This window comes from Pterocles gutturalis, unplaced genomic scaffold (assembly GCF_000699245.1).
Source record: "Pterocles gutturalis isolate BGI_N339 unplaced genomic scaffold, ASM69924v1 scaffold30250, whole genome shotgun sequence".
Lineage (NCBI taxonomy): Eukaryota > Metazoa > Chordata > Aves > Pterocliformes > Pteroclidae > Pterocles > Pterocles gutturalis.
Window position 1 is genome coordinate 3 of NW_010144274.1, and position 19,630 is coordinate 19,632.

The following is a 19,630-nucleotide window of genomic DNA, read 5'->3' on the forward strand; positions in this document are numbered from 1 at the left end:
GGTTAATCCTTCCCCGAGTGTTAACGGGAACGCTCCCGTGTCTCTCCTTAGAGACGTGTGGAGTGTCAAAGGCTGAATTCACTGTTATCATCTTTGGTGTAACTTACCCTTCTGCCATCAACAAAGGTTAAATGTTTCCATGTTTGGTTTTATTTTTTTTTTATGTGAGTGGGGTGCCAAAGCACATCCTCGTGCCACATTTTTCTTCGTTGTGATGCATCACTTTTTATTTGAAAGCTTTATTATTTTGTTATTTTTTGTACACGATGTTTTTGTTTTTGCATATGAAATAAAAGTTCATTTGAATCATCTTCATTGTTTAGTTTCCTACTCCCGTATTTTAAACTTGGCTTTTACGCACCAGGTTCTCATGATGAACATGCCCTGGGGTGACTCATTGAGACTCAGATCCCATCCCTGCAGTCCCTCAAGCTGTGTCCTTCTTGCCTGCCCTCCCACTCTGCGTGTCCCCTCTGAAGTTCTAGAGGAGCATCTCCCATTCTTTTTATGCCCATTGCCCTTTACTGTACGCTTTGATCCCTGAGGCACGTCACAAAAGTAGCTGGTATAGCCCCAGGCCTTGGCAGAGGAAGAGCTTTGCCCAGGGCTGCCACAAGCCAGAGGTGGGGCTGATGGAAGTACAGAGAGCTGCTAGGTTTTGCTGGATGCAGTCCCACAGAGACTCCCGTTCAGTGACTTCTGCATCCTTCCAACAGCCTGGTTCTTACACGACTGTATGCTTCAGTGACATTGATTTCATTTGACCAGGGTTTTCTAAGGATATTCATGCTGAAGGTACTGCTGGAACAATGAAGTATGACTGCTGTACTATGGCTGTGCTTCCATGGTTGCTGTGTGTGTTCGTGGTCTTTAAGAATTTGAATGTAGGTTCATCAGCACTGGAGGTCTACAGGTTTGTAGTTCAATTGCAGAATCTCTTAACACTGGAAACCTGAATGGTCGCTGATTTTTGTGGCAGCACATCAAAAGCAGACTGTGGGCACGGTGCTGGGCCTCGCAAGGGCCCAGCAGACAGCACGGGGGCTTGGTGAGGACTGTGGAGTCGCCTGGCTGAAGCAGGGATGGGAGCCGACGCTCTGGGCGGTGGTACCTGTCTCTCTGTTAGCTTCTGCGTGCGTGCAGCTCCGGACTCTGATCCCGCAGTGGTACCAGGTGATGGAGGTTGATGAACCATTTTCCCACAGCAGTGCAGTCATATGCAGTTGTCAGATAATGTTTTGGTGGCTCTTTCTTTGGCTGTGGGATGGACTGGATTGAGTTGATCTGACAGAAAAATTAGCTAAAAAACCAAAAAACACTTGCCCCAAAATTATTTTCAGTGGCATCTGTCTGATGAATGATGTTCATACCTGTTCTAGCACAGCCTGCTTAGCAGTGCTGTCATAAGCTGACTAATCACAGCCACAGTTAAATGCTTGAAATAGGCTGCGTAAATACTCTTTCTGTCATCAAGAGGTAGCACAAAGACTCCTTCCATCATCCTGGAGGAGCTCACAGTACAGGAGTTAGGAGTGTGGTGCAGGGCGAGCGCTGGGCACGCTCCTCAGTTGCACCCCAGCACCTATCTGTGGCTGAGATGTAATACTCACAGCAGCTGGCCCATTTCAGATGAGAATTTATAGCCCATATTTACAGTTTGATAGCAAGAATTTCATTACACCTGCTCTGTAGACCAAACTTCATTTCACCTGAAGTTATTTTTTTATTGGAAGAATATATCTTGATTGAACAGTTCAGTTCATATCTCTGTCATTTGTCGTCCTCTTCAGTGAACGGATAACTGCAGTTATCTGACAGAATTTTCAGAGACTTGAACTAATCATGTCATTCTTGAAGTTAATAAAGTGCTTATTGTAGTCTTGGGGGCGAAATGCCTCTGAATAAAACATTCTTAAAAGTTTACTACTATTAGTTAGAACTCAGTGTTACCAGAAGGCTTTCTGTCAAAACAGGCTTTAAGCATGGGAATGTTGCTTTCTCTAATAAAGCCATTTTCAGGGCTCTCTGTTAGGGAAGTGGTGAGCATAGTGCTGCACGAGTTAATATCTTTCAGACATGAGGGTTGTTCTTTTTCACAGTAATAGTTTCATGTATATGAAAGAACTTATTTAAGAACTCACTGTGAATGTATTTTTAATGCGAATGTACGTTTCTAGTTTACTTCATGGACAGGTGTTAGAATTTTTGTTTAATCATTTGGAAAAGAGGAAAAAAAGAGCTACTAGCAGTTTTAAAAGTACTTTTAAGTCCAGTGTTCATAAATATATGCCATGCATTTTGTAAAACTAGTCTCTAAACTGATAGTTTAAGAAAAACCTTACAGCCCCATGGCAATAGGTGTATAGTCTCTCTGCATTCTGAGGAACAATCAAGTGGCATCAGCTTTATGAGGAAAATACATGACTCCAGGTAATGCCTCTGCCTGACTCGGATTTGTGCAGTGCATGCATTAGTTGCCTGCAGGTGTCCTTACTTAAGAAAATTAAGATGTTTCCATTTTGGGTAGCTTTTGTGTTTTCCTTTTTAATCTCCACCTGCAATATTTAATAAAAAATGTTCAAGTGTTTGACCCTGTCTATTAAAAACACCTGTGAGGTGGTTTAAAGTAGGTATTTCAAAATTATCATTCCTTCTAACCTTTTTTGGGTAGGTTTCTGAAGTTATATTGTTGGGAACACAGAGTTATTTTGTAAATGTCAGTAAAAAAAACAAGAACTACATGAATGCATACTGTTTGTCTAGTTCATCTTGATGTTACGCTGGCTGCCAGAATCAGAAGTATTTATAAAAAGATTTAGAAGAGAAAAATATAAATGACTGCACACGTAAAAATTCTAAAACATGGGTCTTGTGATAGTGTATAATACTGAAACAGAGAGTGGCCTCAACGGTGAACTGAACGTGAGCTTGTAGTGTTATAAAAAGGATTAATTACTTGGGCTTTCTGTGGGCAGAGGTGTTGGGGAAATCAGAGGGTGTTACAGAATAGCAGCAGAAATTATATAGTGGCTTGAAAGAGAATTTAGATTAAATGTCAAGAAAACAGTTTCTGTATAGCTTATTCTAAGCTGTTACACTAAGCATGGAGGCTGTGCAGGAAAACCTCGGAGGACGCTTTCAGTCTAGAGAAGATCAAGTTACTTTATCAGGGACTCTGTGTGTGTGTCTTTCCGTGTGTTGCCACTTGCAGCTTTAGAACCCTTTGGCCAATTCATCTCATTGGCCAGAGAGAGAGAAATTAAATGTTTTATGAAAATACACTGCTGAGAAGGGTAAAGATTGATTCAAGTGTCCTGAGACAAAGGCGTCAGCATGAATGCTGCTTCTTTGGCTCCTACCAGAGAGGGAGGTCTAGCATAGCCTGCTTAGCTAAAGCTTTCTTAGAGCACACATCTTCTTTAAATATCAGCTCCAACAGAGCAGGGGAGAAAAATGTATAAAACTGTCTTCTGGTTCTCACAGATGCGTATTTAATTTCTGATCCCTGTGACTGTCTGAAAATGGTTTTCTTTTTCAGTCACGACAATGAATTTTTTGCCAAGAAAAGGTAAATGGCACCTGAGCATCCCTAAACCTGGCAGTCAGTACAGTTTGAAGGTTTGAGGACTGGAATTTGCATTGCTGAGGCAGGACGACAGTTCTGCATCCTGCTGTCACATGTCTTTTTCAGTTAAAGCTTTTGCAAAACATCTGGCTGATTTGTTCTTGGGCTAGTTTTTTGTTTGGTTGGTTTTTCATGCACAGTAAGGAATAGTAAATGTCTTACTTGGAAAAAACACGCTTAATCTTAGCACTTCCAAACCAAAGTAGTGTAATCATGGTTTTGGGAAGGAAACAAAAAAAAAAAAGGCAGAGCACCTACTGCAGAGTGTGAGCAGAGCTGTGGGTGCTGTCATCTTAAGGAGCAGCTTGGCTGAGATTTGAGGAGCGACGAGAACAGCATCCTTTGCTTTACGGTCAGCTTGAACAAGTCGCACGCACTTTCCAAACTGCCATTTCCCATTTCCAACCCTCCTCCTACGCTTCCTGGGGTCTCAAGAACAGGCACATTTTATAAATGGAAGTCCTGCATCATAAATCTCCTGATGAGTGGAGTGCAGGCTTAATGTACAACAGCCCATGTGTACTTCCTCTGTGTCAAACTTTATTTTTGTTTCGTGTGTGTATGTATGCATCCCAGCATTTTACAGCTGGTCAGATGTTGCAGAAAGACATATCTAGACTAAGAGTTGCTGAATCGTGCAATAGCTTAAGTCTAAATAACTTTATAAATAGTCAATTTGGGCTCAGTAGCAATTCCTAAACCCCATTAGATAGAACACATAATGGCTTTCTTGGAAAAAAGACACTTGTATGGTCTGAATATTATCAGCTGGCTGTCTGTTTCATTAGCTGTGCTATAAATATCCTTTTTAAGGTTTGCTTTTTCCAGTTGAGTGTTAATATTGTTAAGAGATTAAAAAACCCACAATAATTCTAATACTGATATTGCCATTAAGGGCTTCATCTACGTTCAGAAACCTACAGTCTCTTAAGCAGCAGAAACCCTGCAGCTGGTTTCCAAAATTGATTTGAAGCATTAAACTGACACGTTATTAAACGTGTTGGGTAAACCTTAGGTAAAGAGACTGCAGAGCCAGGTAGGGTGTATTCGGTGGGGTTACCACATGCAGCAATGAGGGCTGCGTGAAGCTCTCGGGCTGTTGCAGGGGAGTTCGGACATGTTTTGAAAGCAGAGCAACACTGGCTCCCTTCCAAGCTAAATGGAGGTTAGTGCTCTTCCCTTCCACAGCACCAAAAGTGTCCTGTTGAAGTACTCACCAGCAGTGCTGGCAACCGGATGGTGCAGAAAACAGGGACCCAACACGTGCCCTTCTGTGCTCTCGTGGAAGCGTCACTTGATTTCATTGATGGAGAGTAGGTTGTTCTCTCCATTTGAAAGTGGTTTGTTTCATCCCTGGAAACGTGGAATCCAGACACATCACCTGCCGGTGTGCCAGGGTGTTGGGTGTTTGAATAGCAGGAGGCATGTTGTTTAATTGACAGTGGCATCCAAATAGCGACCCACTGCCTTTTCTGTACTGTGTGTTTGACAGTGTTACACGTATGTTGCTTTTAAGTTGCTTGTGCCATCAGTTTCCTCCATAATTTGCATGGGTTCGTCACAATAAAGAGCTCTGGAAAACAATATTTTTTAATAAGGAAATAATTATAAAAGTTTAAAAATCAACAGGGAAGACTTAAAACTCCCCTTTAAAATGATTTTGATAATGAAATGACAAGTGTGTGTCCCTTTGGCCTGATTATCTTGAATTGAATTGAATCTTTTAAAGCACAAACAGTCTTGTGGATAATTTAGAAAACTATTCCCTTTAAATACAGTTTCACCTTTGTCAATTATTTTCTACTTTCTTTATCTCTTTCTTTAAATAAAGAACATTTGCATGAGTATAAGATGTTTTACAAAGGTTTATCTACCCTGCTGTTTCATCCCCACCTCAGTGATGCTGCTCTCCACCTGACATTGCACGTGTTTCCCCAGAGACCTGAAAAAACCTGCTGGAGCAATGGGACTTTCTTGTAAATAAGATGCAATGCTTTCCATCACAGACTTTGAATAATTCACTAAAATTAAAGTGCATGGTAACAATTTCTGCAAAGTTAAGCCTGAGCTCATCTGAGAGTGGTTTTGGTCAGTGGTGGTGTACCTGGGCAGTTTCCCTAAAGCCTACAGCACTCAAAGAACGTATGCCATCATCTAAAAGAAAAATGTGTTTTTAATAGGAGAACTTCACAAATTATTGGTATCATTTCCTAATATGTCTTTAATATTCTGTGCTCAGGAATTTAGCTGCCTATACGGTGTTCCTTAGCAAAAGCAAATCTAATCTAATTTTTCTCTTGTCTTGCTTCTCATAAACATTTGCAGCTGGGTACTTACAGAAGTAAAGTTATTTATTTTCAGTGCTATTTCAAACCTGGTTTTTGTTTTCTTTATGCAAGTCCCTGCAGCCTGCCCCAGCGCTGGTGACCAGTGTCCAGGCTGCGTGGCTTTGCTGCTGCGTGTGCCAGGTGGGGTTCGCAGCTGGCGTCAGGGGGTGAGCGGCAGCCCAGCCTGGCAGTCCCTGTCTCTGGTGCTTCCATCTGACGCCTGCCGCTGCCAGGCTCGGTGCCAGAGGAGCTGAGTAGTTCGGTTCAGTCCCAAACAGTGGAAGGGAGCGCAGGTGCAAGTCCAAACTGGATATGGAGACAGAAAGCAGGATGTCAAGTACATGGAGGAGTAAAATGGTGAATTTCATGGCAAAATTGTTGAATTGATGGCAGCAAGTGGAGTAACTGCACAAGCTTAGACGTGTTGAGATTCTAGTGCCTTTCAGTTGAATGAAATTGTCCACAGCCCCATTTCTGCCTCTCTGCAGTCTTACTCTCACAGCCACGCATCCATTTGTGCTCACTCACCTTTCTTGTTTTAAATTATCCCTGCCTCTCTCAAGGCTAGAAACGATTTTTTTTCCTCTCTAAAATGCCAAAGATCCAAGCTATATTCAGTCTCCTCTCTTACATTGCTTTACTCAACACTTTTTTAAGGACAACAGTTTGAGATGCCACCACTTTTCTCTTTCATTACTTATTTGGTAAATTCAGGTAAAACACTGCTTCTTACGGCAATAGCCAAAGATCTAAACTGGGCAAACCCTGGGGTCATGTATCAGGATGCCTGATGGGCAGTGGTTTATGCATTAACGTGCCTTTGCACAATACTGAAAGATCAGGCTCATGATAGCCAAAAATCTAAACTGGGCAAACCCTGGGATGCCTGATGGGCAGTGGTTTATGCATTAACGTGCCTTTGCACAATACTGAAAGATCAGGCTCATGGCAGAAAACCAGTAAGTTGTTGGGGTTTTTTGGAGCAGAGAACCAGAAGTAAGAGTTTGAATTTTCATCCTGGTAGGGATGCTGATTCATTGGGTCTTTGGGCAAGTATATATCTGTTAAGCTCCTAATTTTTTTAATTGCTCTAACAGATTTTTCTCTTATTAAAATCAAGAGAGTAACTGTGCATGATCAGGCTCACGGCAGAAAACCAGTAAGTTGTTGGGGTTTTTTGGAGCAGAGAACCAGAAGTAAGAGTTTGAATTTTCATCCTGGTAGGGATGCTGATTCATTGGGTCTTTGGGCAAGTATATATCTGTTAAGCTCCTAATTTTTTTAATTGCTCTAACAGATTTTTCTCTTATTAAAATCAAGAGAGTAACTGTGCATACCTAACTCCTAGCGCTGCGTATGGTAAGTGAATGAGGATTGAGTTTACAGACTCACAGTCCAACAAGTTACTTTTTTTCACCAGTGGTGGTACATTTCAAAGTAGAAAAAAGAGGTCAGCTGCACCTGCTGCGGTTTTAGGCTACATGTAAAAGGGTGAAAAGTAATAGAAGGAAAATAATTTTGTGGGGGTTTTTTTTTGCAGGGAAGGTTGGCCGCTTTCCACCAAGGATGCATTACCAGGCCACTCCCGACAGACGAGCTGCCCCTCATTTTCCACGGTCTCACCTTGCTGAAGCAGTTGCCAAAGCCAAGGCAGGAGGCGGTGGTGGTGGAAGCACTGGTGGAACTGGGAGAGGTCTTGTGGGGCAGATTATCCCTATATATGGATTTGGCATCTTCTTATATATCCTGTACATTTTATTTAAGGTAAGACCGACATAAATTGAACAGTCAGAGAAACAATAACTAAAAAACTCCTCAAAATAGAAATAAATGATAGTCCCATTTCTGTACCTGGTTCCATTTCAGCCTTGCTCAAAAAAAAAAAAAAAAAAGTTATGCTGGACCTTTGACTGGTGGTTGAAAGACTGGTGTATCCTGTGGTTTTTGTTACTGCAAAGACTGTAGCTACAAATGCGGGGGTGGGTTGCTGTGATCCTGTATTGGCTTCTAACCTCTTAAAATTTTTTTAAGAATTTTTTTTCCCCCTGGAAAATGTGTATGTCTAGAATGATGTTAGATTAATTTTGACTATACGCATAGTATTATTTTCTATTATGTGTGACTACATATTCTATATGCTGTACATATTATGTATTGTGTTATGCATGTTCGTAAGGTTGTATTGACCACGCTGGAGCTACCTCAGCTGAGGAACTGGTTGGAAGCTAGTTTAAAAAAAGCACAGCCCAAATTACCCTCAAGTCTTTCACACTTGATTGGAACTTCTGGCAGCTTTTTGTTGCACAGGCATGACTTGTGTGTAGGTGATGACAGTCAGCTGTGTGGGAGGAGGGAGAAGTGGACTTCTGGAAATGTCTTTTCCTTTGGGTGGGGGCTGTGTCCAAACGGTTGATCTGGCTCTGGACAGACAGAGGCAAGAATGAGGTGAATTGGGTGAACTGATCAGACACAGAGAAGACTAAAGAAATAGATAACCTGCAGCTTCTGTACAGAGCCAGCCAGTATCTTTCCTGCAAGTACAAGGTTGGTAAGGAATAATGGAAAAAAATATTGCAAGAGGGGACAGAGAGGGTTGCATGTAATTCCTTGAGAACCTGTCCTTTATTTCACAATAATTGCCCAGTTACAGGATTGGGGTGGAACAGATACTATTCTAGAATGAAAAAGTTATTTTTATGATTTATGCTTTCACTATGCTTAAAAATATCATTTGTTCCAAGGGTCTTTCAGGAGTTTTCACCTGGTGAGCTCTGCCAGGCATCTTTCATGGTGGTGTGTTTTTGCTGCTGGGCATGCTTTTCTGGGATTACTTTCTGGCATATTTTAGTTTTCTGTCCTTTTTTCTGTTGCATTTGGGGCTTATACATTGCTATTGCTATAACTCATAGAAGGGTTGTCTTTTTTTCGCTCATCAGCTGGCCTCCAAGGGAAAAACTACCCCGGGAGAGCGGAAATGTCCTACTGCTGCACCTGGAAACATGAAGAGGAAAATCAGTGAGTATGACTTCCGAGTTGTAGCTGTGTATTTGTTGACTCTGCACGGTCCAACTGGGTTTTTCAAGCTCTGCACACACTGTAAAGCTGCTATTCCTCCCCGTAAAGAAGAAGCCAGAAGCTTCTGTGTTGGAATGAACGAAAGTTAAAGTGAATTACTGCACCGTCACTTTCTAATCTCATTCAGCTAATAAGACTCAGTGATGGCAGCCTGATCCCAAGCCCCCCTGGAAACAGCGGCTCTCTATGAGGTTCCCTGAATTAGCTGTACATATTTGCTGAAAAGCTATGTAGGTAATGATAAATGGATAATAGGATGTCCATCTATAATTAATCTATAATCCGTAATGTTCTAGTAGTAGTATATACAGATATTGTTAAAAGCTAGCTTCATTTTTTGAATTTCTGAATTCCTGGTCATCACCAGGCACTTCCTTTCCCTTTTTGCAATGCTCAAAGTTTTCAAAAGTGCACTAAAGCAAGCAAATAGTACCCTGAAATGTTATTGTGATTGTGCCTAAATATCGGTGGGATAGATTAAACTATTTGTAGACATTTATTAAATAAATTAATAAGCTTGCTATTGAAGATTGGATGAGTAGTTACCATAACAGTATTTGAATGTGTTTAGCTGGCTAAATTGTAATAGGAAAAAAAAGTACTTTGGGCTTTATAGGAAGTGCTAGCAGTAAGGTAATTCTCTTAACATAGCAGTAATTATCTTGACATTAATGTGCATATTAGGAATAGCTAATGCACTCAGTGCTATAGATTGTATTTTCAGTGGACTTGTCCTCTGCCTGGCAATTTTGTACAATTTATTAGCAATGGTAATTGTATTTTTTTCTCTAATGCTTGGTAAGAGAAACTAACTTTGCAGTTAAGTTAAATATTTATCCTCATTATAAACCAAAGAACTAGTGATGAAAATTATTCTGCCTTTTTCTGCAGCTCTTCATTTGTATTCCTAAAGCATTCATTGCAAGCTGTAGCAGAGCAGGGGACAAGTCACTGGACTAGGAACCTGAAGGCTGGGTCACCTCTTACATAGTGACTTGCAGGGAGTGACTTCCTTTCTCTTGGCCAGTTTCCCTTCCCCTGTTTTTAAAGTCTCAGACGTGCAAAATAATGACATCAGTGATCCATTAAGTAATGACATTCTCTGCAGAATGGAGATGTTTCCAAAAGCAGGATGTTTGTGGATGGCTTCCTCCATTCCTACTGTGTCGGAGTTCCACTGTGCCTTTGTGCCACTTAAATGGGTATGTCCGTAGCAGCAGGATATTTAACTAACCCAGGCTGGTTTCATTTTGTTCTGCAGTAGGGAAAAATGAAGTCTCAGCTGTAGGATTTTGAGCTTGAGCTACAAAAGCCAAACAAGGAACTCAGGTGTTTTTGTTGACATCCATGCTGTTGCGTCTTTACTGTTAGCCCTTTCAGCTAAATTAAAGCCAGTATGGGTGTTCCTGCATGTATGCATGTGTGTCTACTATGGTACTGTGGACACACTTTTTGAAAAAAGTGCAACCATGGAAATACAGAGCTTTGCTCCCCAGACAGTCACCATGTGGCTAGCTGTTGTGCACCCCAGTAAGCCTGGCAGACCATTAACACTCGCTGCCTACCCTGGCATACCTGTGCAGGTTGGATGACATCAAGCCCATGAACTTTACTCTCTTTAATAAAGATATGGTTTCTCAAACCTTTGACTTGTTAGAAAAATGCACAAGTGACCTTTTGTCTCTGTTCCCAAGGACCTACAGGGAAGTTCCATGAGAACTGTTAATTCTGCAGTAAACAGTAACCCACCATGGTTTTCTTAGGAAAAAAAAAAAAAAAAAAAAGGTATTTTCTTTTCCCTAACTTCAATCTCCAGGGCATTTACAGTGGCCCATTCACTCTACTTATTGGGAGGTTGCTCAGGAGCCTTTGAAAGAAGGTGCTTTCTGTGCATCTTACTAGCATTGGCAATAGTCTTCACCTTCTTAATGCCAGGAAAAGTAGATAGAACTCTTTAAGTTGTATGTTTTAGTTTCTTCACAGCCAGTTTGGTTTGATACAGCATATGCTACCTGCGATAATGGGACAGGGATACATTTTCAAAGCTCCTACTGATGGATCTTGGGATTTTGTCTGTTTTTTTACAGCTGACTATGAGCTCACTCAACTCCAGGAAAAACTGAGAGAGACAGAAGAAGCTATGGAAAAATTAATCAACAGAGTAGGACCTAACTATGACAGGTATGTTTCAAATTACGGCATTTTAAGGAGAGATTCTAGTCTGATTAGAAATGAAACTTTCTTACATTGGCTATATTAAGATAGCATTTTAATTACTACTTCAAATTGTAGAAATTTACTTATATACATCACACTTTTTGTTCTGCAGTTTTTCTCTTTTCAGTGTCTATATTTAAAATAAATAATTTTTTCCAACTTCATTTTCCTTAAGCAGAAAAGCAACTATCCTTACTCTCGCCCTTTGTAAATTGCATTAGTTGGAAGATCATGACAGGTATGTGTAAACAGAAGATAAAACATCTACCTTTAAAGTATATAAAACAACCTGTCTTAGGGACCAAAGTAATATTCTGAATGATTCCTAGGACACCCGTTTGGTTTGTTATTTTTCAGTTCTATGTATTATTTTTCTAAATAGAAATGCTGTTATAATCGGTGTCAGTGCCTGTTAAAATATCCATAAAGTATTTCTTTAAGGGCAGAATTGTGTAATAATCTGATTCCATAACTTAGTTCCACCCTGTAACCAGTAAATCCATGCATTTGCTTCTAAATATAAAAGAAAGAGCTGTATAATCAGGATTTTAAAATGTATTGTGTTTATTAACATTTGCTATAAATCTGAGACACTATTCTACATTATAAAGAAACACTGGATACAAGTTGATGTTTTTCATAAGGAGTGTAACTGCACATCAATAGGACAATGCACAACTGCAGCATGTGAAAATTGAAATACCATGAATATTAAGGTGACGTTTGCAAGCAAAGATAGCTGTTCAGGTTGTAACGCACGTTAACTGTGTCTGGATCAGTCAATGCCTGTTTTAACCCGTTCTGTAGGAACAATTCTGTGCCAAGCTTGCAGGTTGTTAGGGTCATTGATGCCTCATAGTGCATTCTCTTTGAGCGTGTGGTTTTGCCCGCTTTGCACCGTGCCCTGCAGTGCGGCTGCGCTCCTCTCAGCGAGACGAGGGGCCAGACTTGCCTGGGTTAGGCCAGGTTGCAGGGGGAGAAGCCCTGAGCTGCGCTGGTTGTGTTAGTGAAGCAGAAGGACACTATTTTGCCTATTACTCATCTCTGTTTTGAAGAGCTAACACAATGCTCCACGCATACCTTTAAGCTGCCAGAAACAGGCTTTTGAGCTGCCCAGATATTGTGATGACTCTAAGGATAGAATATTTTTTACTGAGAAAATGGGTTTAGGATCTGATCCAGTATTTGTTCCACTCTGTGTTATTGGCTCAGAGCCTTTATTTAATAGAACTTCCCCTCTTTGTTCAACCCAACTGTTTATATAGATGGACCTAAAGGCCTCCAGGGAAATCAGAATCAGAATCTAATAAAAAATTTTGTGTGTAGCCTCTATAAAGAAAAGGGGAAAAGCACCTCTAGATGGAGCAAATAGCTGTTCTTCAAACACACCCAGACTTTGAAGCTCAGTCTCCACTGTGATACTCATTAAGTTCAGTAATACTGGATGAATGTCTTAAAATAAATTGTATGGTTAGAAATGGTAATTAGAGCATGGAGTGCTAGGCTTATTCGGTCTGGATGTTTATAGATTTAAATAAAAGGGAAACAGGAAGAGAACAAAAATTATGAGCTCCATTTATTAATAAGCAGTTGAACAAAAATCCTTACAACAGAAAAGCCACAGAAATAAATAATTGGTATCAAATTTAAACTCATGCTGACAGACCCCAAGTGAAACCATGGCCCATTTTACTGGATATGGCAAAGAGTCTCCCAGCCTGCCAAGTGAAGGATTAGTAACCAAACCAAGGGACGTATTTTGTATTGTCATGAAAACCGATGTGTCACCGTAACACACAGTGCATGTGGTAGTGCTGACGCTTGAGCTCGTGCCTCAGTGTCCTCTCACTGTGCTTCAGGAACATCCTCCCAGCTGACCTGCTCCAGGATTCATCCTGGCTTTCTCCTTCTGGTGAAGATTCTTAGAATCCAAAGACATTCTATTTTTGTATATTTTCTTAAAAAAACCAAAACCCATTGCTTTTGAAATCTGGATGAGTTTGGAAGGACATTTTATTCTCAGATAACACTGCACCATAGAAAGAAATCCTGTTTCAAAGGAATAATATGTGCTGTGCTGTGTGATTCTATTCTGCCTTCTTCTGTAGCAAGTGTATGTGGTGTTGTCTTGCTGTGGCTTGTCTTCCTCATTTATTTTTCTTTCAAAAGTATTTGATGGAAGTGAGGCTAGAAGACCCCTCAATACTATTAGCTAGTTTTCTCAGATGGGATAGCTAGTATTATCCACCACTGTACAATCCTCTCTTGTAAAAAAAAATATCTCAATTTCTGATAATTTGGTAAGAGGTGGAAGTAATCCAGCTTGATTACCTGTTTTTAAAGTCCTGTTTACCAGGCTGTCAATTGGAAAAACTTACCCTTTTACCATAAACTGAGCAAATGTGATATGGAAAAAAAGAGAGGCTGTGCTCTCGGGGGTGTAGCTATAGCTGTATTTTAATAGTAATTATTTAAAAATCATAAAGCAAAAAAATATCAGTTGACATGTCTGAGATACCATGTTAGATTACAGATTTTCACTGCAGTCATGATAGCTCTTTAGGAAATGTTCTGATCTCAGTGGAAGAATGAGAAACCTTTCCTTTACTTGTTAGCAAACATTTTGGGACTCATAAGCATTGCCACTACAAAAAGTAATAGCTGTGTTGGAGCTACAAACACACAGAGCAAAAATAATGACCTTTTTGTACCCTGTAAACCTTTTGCATCTGTTGTCTTCTTAGTATTCATAAGTGCGTTATACCCTGGTAAACCCTCCGTATGCAGGCAGCCAGATGTCTGACACATTGCCAGCATCCTACCGTAGGTCTTCCTAGAGGCCTTCAATGAAGTAGAACTAGCGTACGGGCTTTGGTTTCTCCCTCTGTATGGGGAAATCGGTCTTTTAAGTAAGGTATCTGGAAGACCAATACTCTGAAATACTCACAGAGACCTTGTGTTGCAATAAAAGACAGTCGTGCTTTCTGATGAGAGTATCCAACATATTAGGACAATTCCTACCTGCAGAGCCACAGTGGTGCAGCTGCTCTGGTTGATCCTCCTGTCTGCGCTGGCGTGTCTCCCTGTTGCGCTAAACAGACAGGTCTGTCTGTCTTCACCCAGGTGACAGACGTGAAACTTTTGTCTTTCAAAGGAGGATTAGTTTGTCAGTTCTATTACAGCTTCTGTCAAAGGCAGCTAGCTGATGAAACATCTCAGATTCCACATCTGCCCAAGCCAGGCTGTGGAGGAGATGCCATCTCACACCTTCGCTTGTTGTACAGAACAACCTGCCAACCGCAGCCTCCATGCAGCGCTGGGACCACGTTAGCTTTCCAAACCGCGGGGCAAAGTGCCCTCGGGGGGAGCACAGAGAAGTGATGGTTAGTCTTGGGATCTCAGTCAAATGGTTTAACCCGGGGAGCTGCTCATGAAGCCCGGGGCCCTGCTCCTGCGCTGAGTTCAGTTACAGCTGCGTGTGCAGCGGTGCACAAAAGCTAGCCCAGGGTCACCCCTCCATCCCTGTCGCACAAACCAGCAGCATGATGCTGAGCTCTTTGGCTTTAAACCAGTGTGACTCCGCTGCCTTTAGTGGAGTAAGTGGCATGTCACCATCATTCCCATCCATGTGGTGTAACACAAAGTACCTACTGAAGTGCTGCTCCAGTCACTGCAGTCGGTAAGAGGAAAAACTGAAGATGGACACTGCAAGGTTTCAAGCTTATGAGAATTTAGGTACCTGAAACAAGGTTTAGGTAGATGGTAATCACCTAAATCCAAAATCATTAATCTGTTTCCAGCTCCCCTCTTCCCATCTCACCCCTGAGAGTCTCTGAGCAGCTGTCTGATCTTGGAGAATAAGTGTCTATCTGATGGGCTGGCGACCACCAGATATCGTCTGTCTGACCTCACGTACCGCCTACAGCTCAGCACTCTGCCGAGGGCCACCGTCTCTGAGGATCTAGGGGCGATAGATCCTGCCTAACACAGAGGGAGAGTCAACAGAGCACCTGAGCAGTGCTGCAGTCCCCCGAGAGGCACTCGCCCAGACATCAAACACCTGCTCGAGAACAACTGCAATCTCAAGATGAAACAAGAGTCAAAACCATTTTCACCCCTAAGTACAGCCGGTGTCTTTTTTATTCTGACCTACTGAGTGAGTTGCTAGAGCTCAGATCACCACCCTCCAACCACTTGGTTTTTGTCTACGATTTTTAGGAGACTGGTTTTTTTTTCCCAGTGAAAATAACATGTAATGACTACATGAGCTTATCCGTTGAAAGCATTTTTATTACAATGATAAGTAATTGTATTACCTGAGCAGTAGTAATTACTAGAATCAGCAGTGTAGAACCAGTCAAAATTATAGTTTACTTTTAATGTGATAAAAATCTCAGTCCTCTCCCTCTCTCCCTCTGATTCTACGGGCAAGTTAACAGTTAAATGTAACACCTTCTTTTCATGTTTAAATCTTCCCTCCTGCTTCTCCCCTGCCCCCTGCGAGGCAGCATTGCTGACTCAGTGTAGTAACGATCTGTCCACTGACTTGTGTCTTAATGAGGCCTTGCAAATTTAATACTTTAATGGTCATAATTAGGGATCATTAGACTCCTGGGACTGATGTCTGCATGAGACCTTTTCATCAGCCCCACAAGCTGTTTTAAATGGCGCACAGGTTCTGGATTACATTTTCTTACAAGGCTTCGAACAAGGCATGGCTTCTCACCTAATGCTCTTTTGAAGGCCAGAAATCTCTGTCATGTCTTTTGTGCCATAACTCTTGCTTGTGTGTCACTTTCATCCTGCTCTCACGGTGGCTGTACCTTCCTTCCCTTACCTGTTGAAGAAAGGATAAAGCTTTATACCAAGCTGAAGTGCAGAGCCCATGCAGATGGGAGTGGTGATCGAGCTGCAGCCAGGTTTCCTCAGACCGTGCTGCTGGAACGGTTGGGTTCAAACTCTGTTAACAGTGTGTAACAATGGTGGGCTGAATTCTGCTGTCTAATATTTTACAGCAGGACTCCAAATGTTACAACAGACCAGGAAAAAAGGTTACTTCAGCAACTCCGAGAAATTACTAGAGTTATGAAAGAAGGAAAATTCATAGATGGCATCTCTCCTGAGAAGGAAGCTGAAGAAGCTCCTTACATGGAGGACTGGGAAGGTAAGCAAGAGCCTTTCTTACCATTTCCTTAACAAGAAAAATTGAATAAGGATTACTTCTAGTTCCAGATCCTTTCAAAAATTGTTAACTTTATCCTCCCTTTTCAGAAGTCAGTGTTCAAAACTTTGCAAAGAGGTGGTTTGTTTTGCCAGCCATAATAGAAAGAAAATAGATTTTGAGGCATCCAGCATTTCCTTTAGTGGAAACACTACACTATCTGCTGCCAAAAGTGGCATATGCCTATTCACATATGCTCCATCTGTTGCTGGGTCTTGGCTGCTGTAGGTTTATTTCATTCCCTTTCTTTGCTGGGCTAGATTTCATACAAAATCATAAAACCTTTGGAAATCAGAATCGATATTTTTTTGATAACTTACAATTTTTACTTTTGATTAGTCAGTCTTTGTTTGCTCCAATGTTGTAAAAGTCAACTCCAGGAAGTCTGTCTTTTAAAAAATTCTTTATTTTAATATCCTTTCCATTCCTTGGTGTTTACTTGTTACATAAATGTGTTTTCAAGATGTCCTAGTTGAGCTGCTCACTATCAGAATTTTAAATGCAGACTTAATTCCTTGCTCTTTAAGAAGCTTTCAGAAATGATTCAAAACATAAAGCATAAACAGTAGCCTCGAGCTCTGTTTTCTTAAGTTCATGATGCATCTTCTAAAATGAAATGCATGAAGTCATTGGCTTATATCTGGGTTTTCACCTTTATAAATAATGCCGTTATTGTAGCAAAAGTCTTCAAAACATGAATCAATCTCTAGACAGAACGAAAATAATGGATCTATTTAAAGATCTAAGACACGCAATTTTCACATGTTGATTCCCATAGCTTTCAGCAAACCTCAGGCATTCACTCCTGAAAGTCAGGGTTGATATCCTGGCACCCTAGAAATAAGTGGAGTTTTCTCATCATCTCCCAAGAAATCATGTGTTGCATATTCTTGCCATGGATTTAATACTGTGACATACACCTGGCATTAAATAGATGACACTTCACTGTCAGTGCTAAAGCCAACTGTTGTAACAATCTTGTGCCGCCATCACTGTAGTACTACTTTTAAGTACTGGTAATGCTTCAAGCTGCATATCACTTTATTCCTAAGGTTATCCAGAAGAGACCTATCCTGTCTATGATAATTCCGATTGCTTCAAGCGCAAACAGGACACAATCCTTGTTGATTACCCTGACCTGAGCCAGCCCTCTGCAGAAGAGCTGGCAGAAAGAATGGCGGGCATGGAAGATGAGGAGCATCTGTGCCATGAAACCCTGCTGTCTGATCTCGCCATGGGAAGGGGCCATCATGATTTAATGCAGAAAAACGATGAGGTAACCGGCATCAGTGAAGAGGAGAGGGACCTTCATCACAGCCCAAGCACTGAGGAGTGCTGCTGTTGTTACGATGATGAGGATCCTGCTGTCATAGCGGAGAACGCTGGATTCCACTCTGAGAGCTGCAGTGAAGCAGAAGAGTCAACCCAAGAGGACTTGTCTGTGGAGTCCGAAGATGAAAACGCAGCACTGAAAAAGCAAGAAGCCAGTGATTCAGATGAAACAGGCACACTGAGAAAGCGCAACATGAAAGGTCTTGAGTAATAGGGACAACAGTGGATGTTATCCAGATACTGAAGGTAGAGGTCATAAACTGTCATTCGTGTGGTTTTTGTTCCTGACAAAGACTTCTCTGTGTTCATCTCCTTGTACCGATTTCCTTCCTGTGATAACAACCAGTCCCATCATCTACCTGAACTGGAAGCCAGTGCCCTCTTTCATGCAGTCGTGTCATGGCTTGTGATGCTGCCAGCAGCTCTTTGTCTTTGGTTTTCAGAGACTGGTATCTTGGAGCAGATCATTCAGTTCAGGTATTTGTGATTCTTTCCTTGCTGACTATGAAGAAACAGTCCTTGGTTTTGCCCTTTGTCATCCCAGAGTTAACCAAATGTCTCTTCTGACTTTCTCAGAAACATCTGTTTGTGTGCTACCAGTTACAAAAATTAATCAAATCCATATATAGTTATGAGATAACCAGGCAGCTGGAGGAGGAAGCACACCCTCTGTTACCTGAATGTGAACTGATCAGCAGAACAGACCATAGTCACACATGTGATTCTCTTTCAACTGTGTTGTTGCTGCTGTACACCTGAGAAACTGTTGTCACTACAATCCACAAAATCCATATGCTAACCCAACCCACAGTCCATTTCCCAGCTTGTTCCATGCTTCAGGACCAGTAGCCCCATCTATGTTGTGTTCCAGGAAAAGCATGAGCAAGACTGAGGCGTTAGGGGTTGTTCTTTGTCTTTGCCATAGCCATGGTGAAACATCTTGGCGAAACTCCTGGATGAGTGCAGGAATCAGCCTGTACTTTGTGTTAGAGAAAAACACTAAAAATATCCCAGGGAATATGGGGGAGTATATGACTGGTGTCCCTCAGGGGGTCTGTACTGGGACCAGCACTGTTTAATATCTTCATCGATGCCACAGACAGTGGGACTGAGTGCACCCTCAGCAGCTTTGCAGGTGACTCCAAGCTGAGTGGTGTGGTTGACACACCTGAGGGACAGGATGCCATCCAGAGGGACCTGGACAAGCTCACCGAGAGAAGCGGGCCCATATGATGAACCTCATGAGGTTCAACAAGGCCAAGTGCAAGACCCTGTGCAGTCCTAGACTCTGTGTAGGTGATTTATAGAGGTATTTCTGACCTTGGCTAGGGAAAAACATAGCTGTTTCAAAGAAATTAAGTTTAATATTTCTGCACAATCCGAGAGAAGCGGGCCCATATGATGAACCTCATGAGGTTCAACAAGGCCAAGTGCAAGACCCTGTGCAGTCCTAGACTCTGTGTAGGTGATTTATAGAGGTATTTCTGACCTTGGCTAGGGAAAAACATAGCTGTTTCAAAGAAATTAAGTTTAATATTTCTGCACAATATTCTGTATTAACAAACACCAGAACCAATATGAGATTCACAAGGTAAATAATATGAAAAAACAAAAATCAGTCATTGCACATACTGGTAAATAAATACATTTACTCCAGAATACCAAAGAGTTTCTTTAAAAAAAAATTTGTTTTGTAAAAGCACGTTCTTGCAGGTTTATCTAAAATTCCATATAGGTCTGAAAATGAGATGCCTGACTGTTTGAAACAGGTCAAGACAGTCTCTTCTGTGCAGACGAGAGTAACACGTTACAGGCATTATGAAAAAAACATGA

General features: G+C 41.4%; 1 protein-coding gene across 1 annotated transcript; it reads left to right on the plus strand.

Annotated features, from left to right (window-relative positions):
• Positions 1-7,500: 7,500 nt before the first annotated feature.
• Positions 7,501-18,177, plus strand: RIC3 (RIC3 acetylcholine receptor chaperone). The gene is made up of 5 exons (XM_010085058.1): positions 7,501-7,716; positions 8,889-8,967; positions 11,115-11,208; positions 16,263-16,408; positions 17,518-18,177. Exons 1-5 carry the CDS (start codon positions 7,519-7,521, stop codon positions 18,006-18,008), a joined length of 1,008 nt encoding a protein of 335 aa, XP_010083360.1. The 5' UTR covers positions 7,501-7,518; the 3' UTR covers positions 18,009-18,177.
• Positions 18,178-19,630: the final 1,453 nt, after the last annotated feature.

Excerpts from the sequence above, each read along its gene's own strand:
- RIC3 (XM_010085058.1), top strand. The coding sequence starts at position 7,519 with ATGCATTACCAGGCCACTCCCGACAGACGAGCTGCCCCTCATTTTCCA. Across the intron at positions 7,717-8,888 it reads TCCTGTACATTTTATTTAAG|CTGGCCTCCAAGGGAAAAAC; the intron begins GTAAGACCGACA and ends TTCGCTCATCAG. Across the intron at positions 16,409-17,517 it reads TTACATGGAGGACTGGGAAG|GTTATCCAGAAGAGACCTAT; the intron begins GTAAGCAAGAGC and ends TTTATTCCTAAG.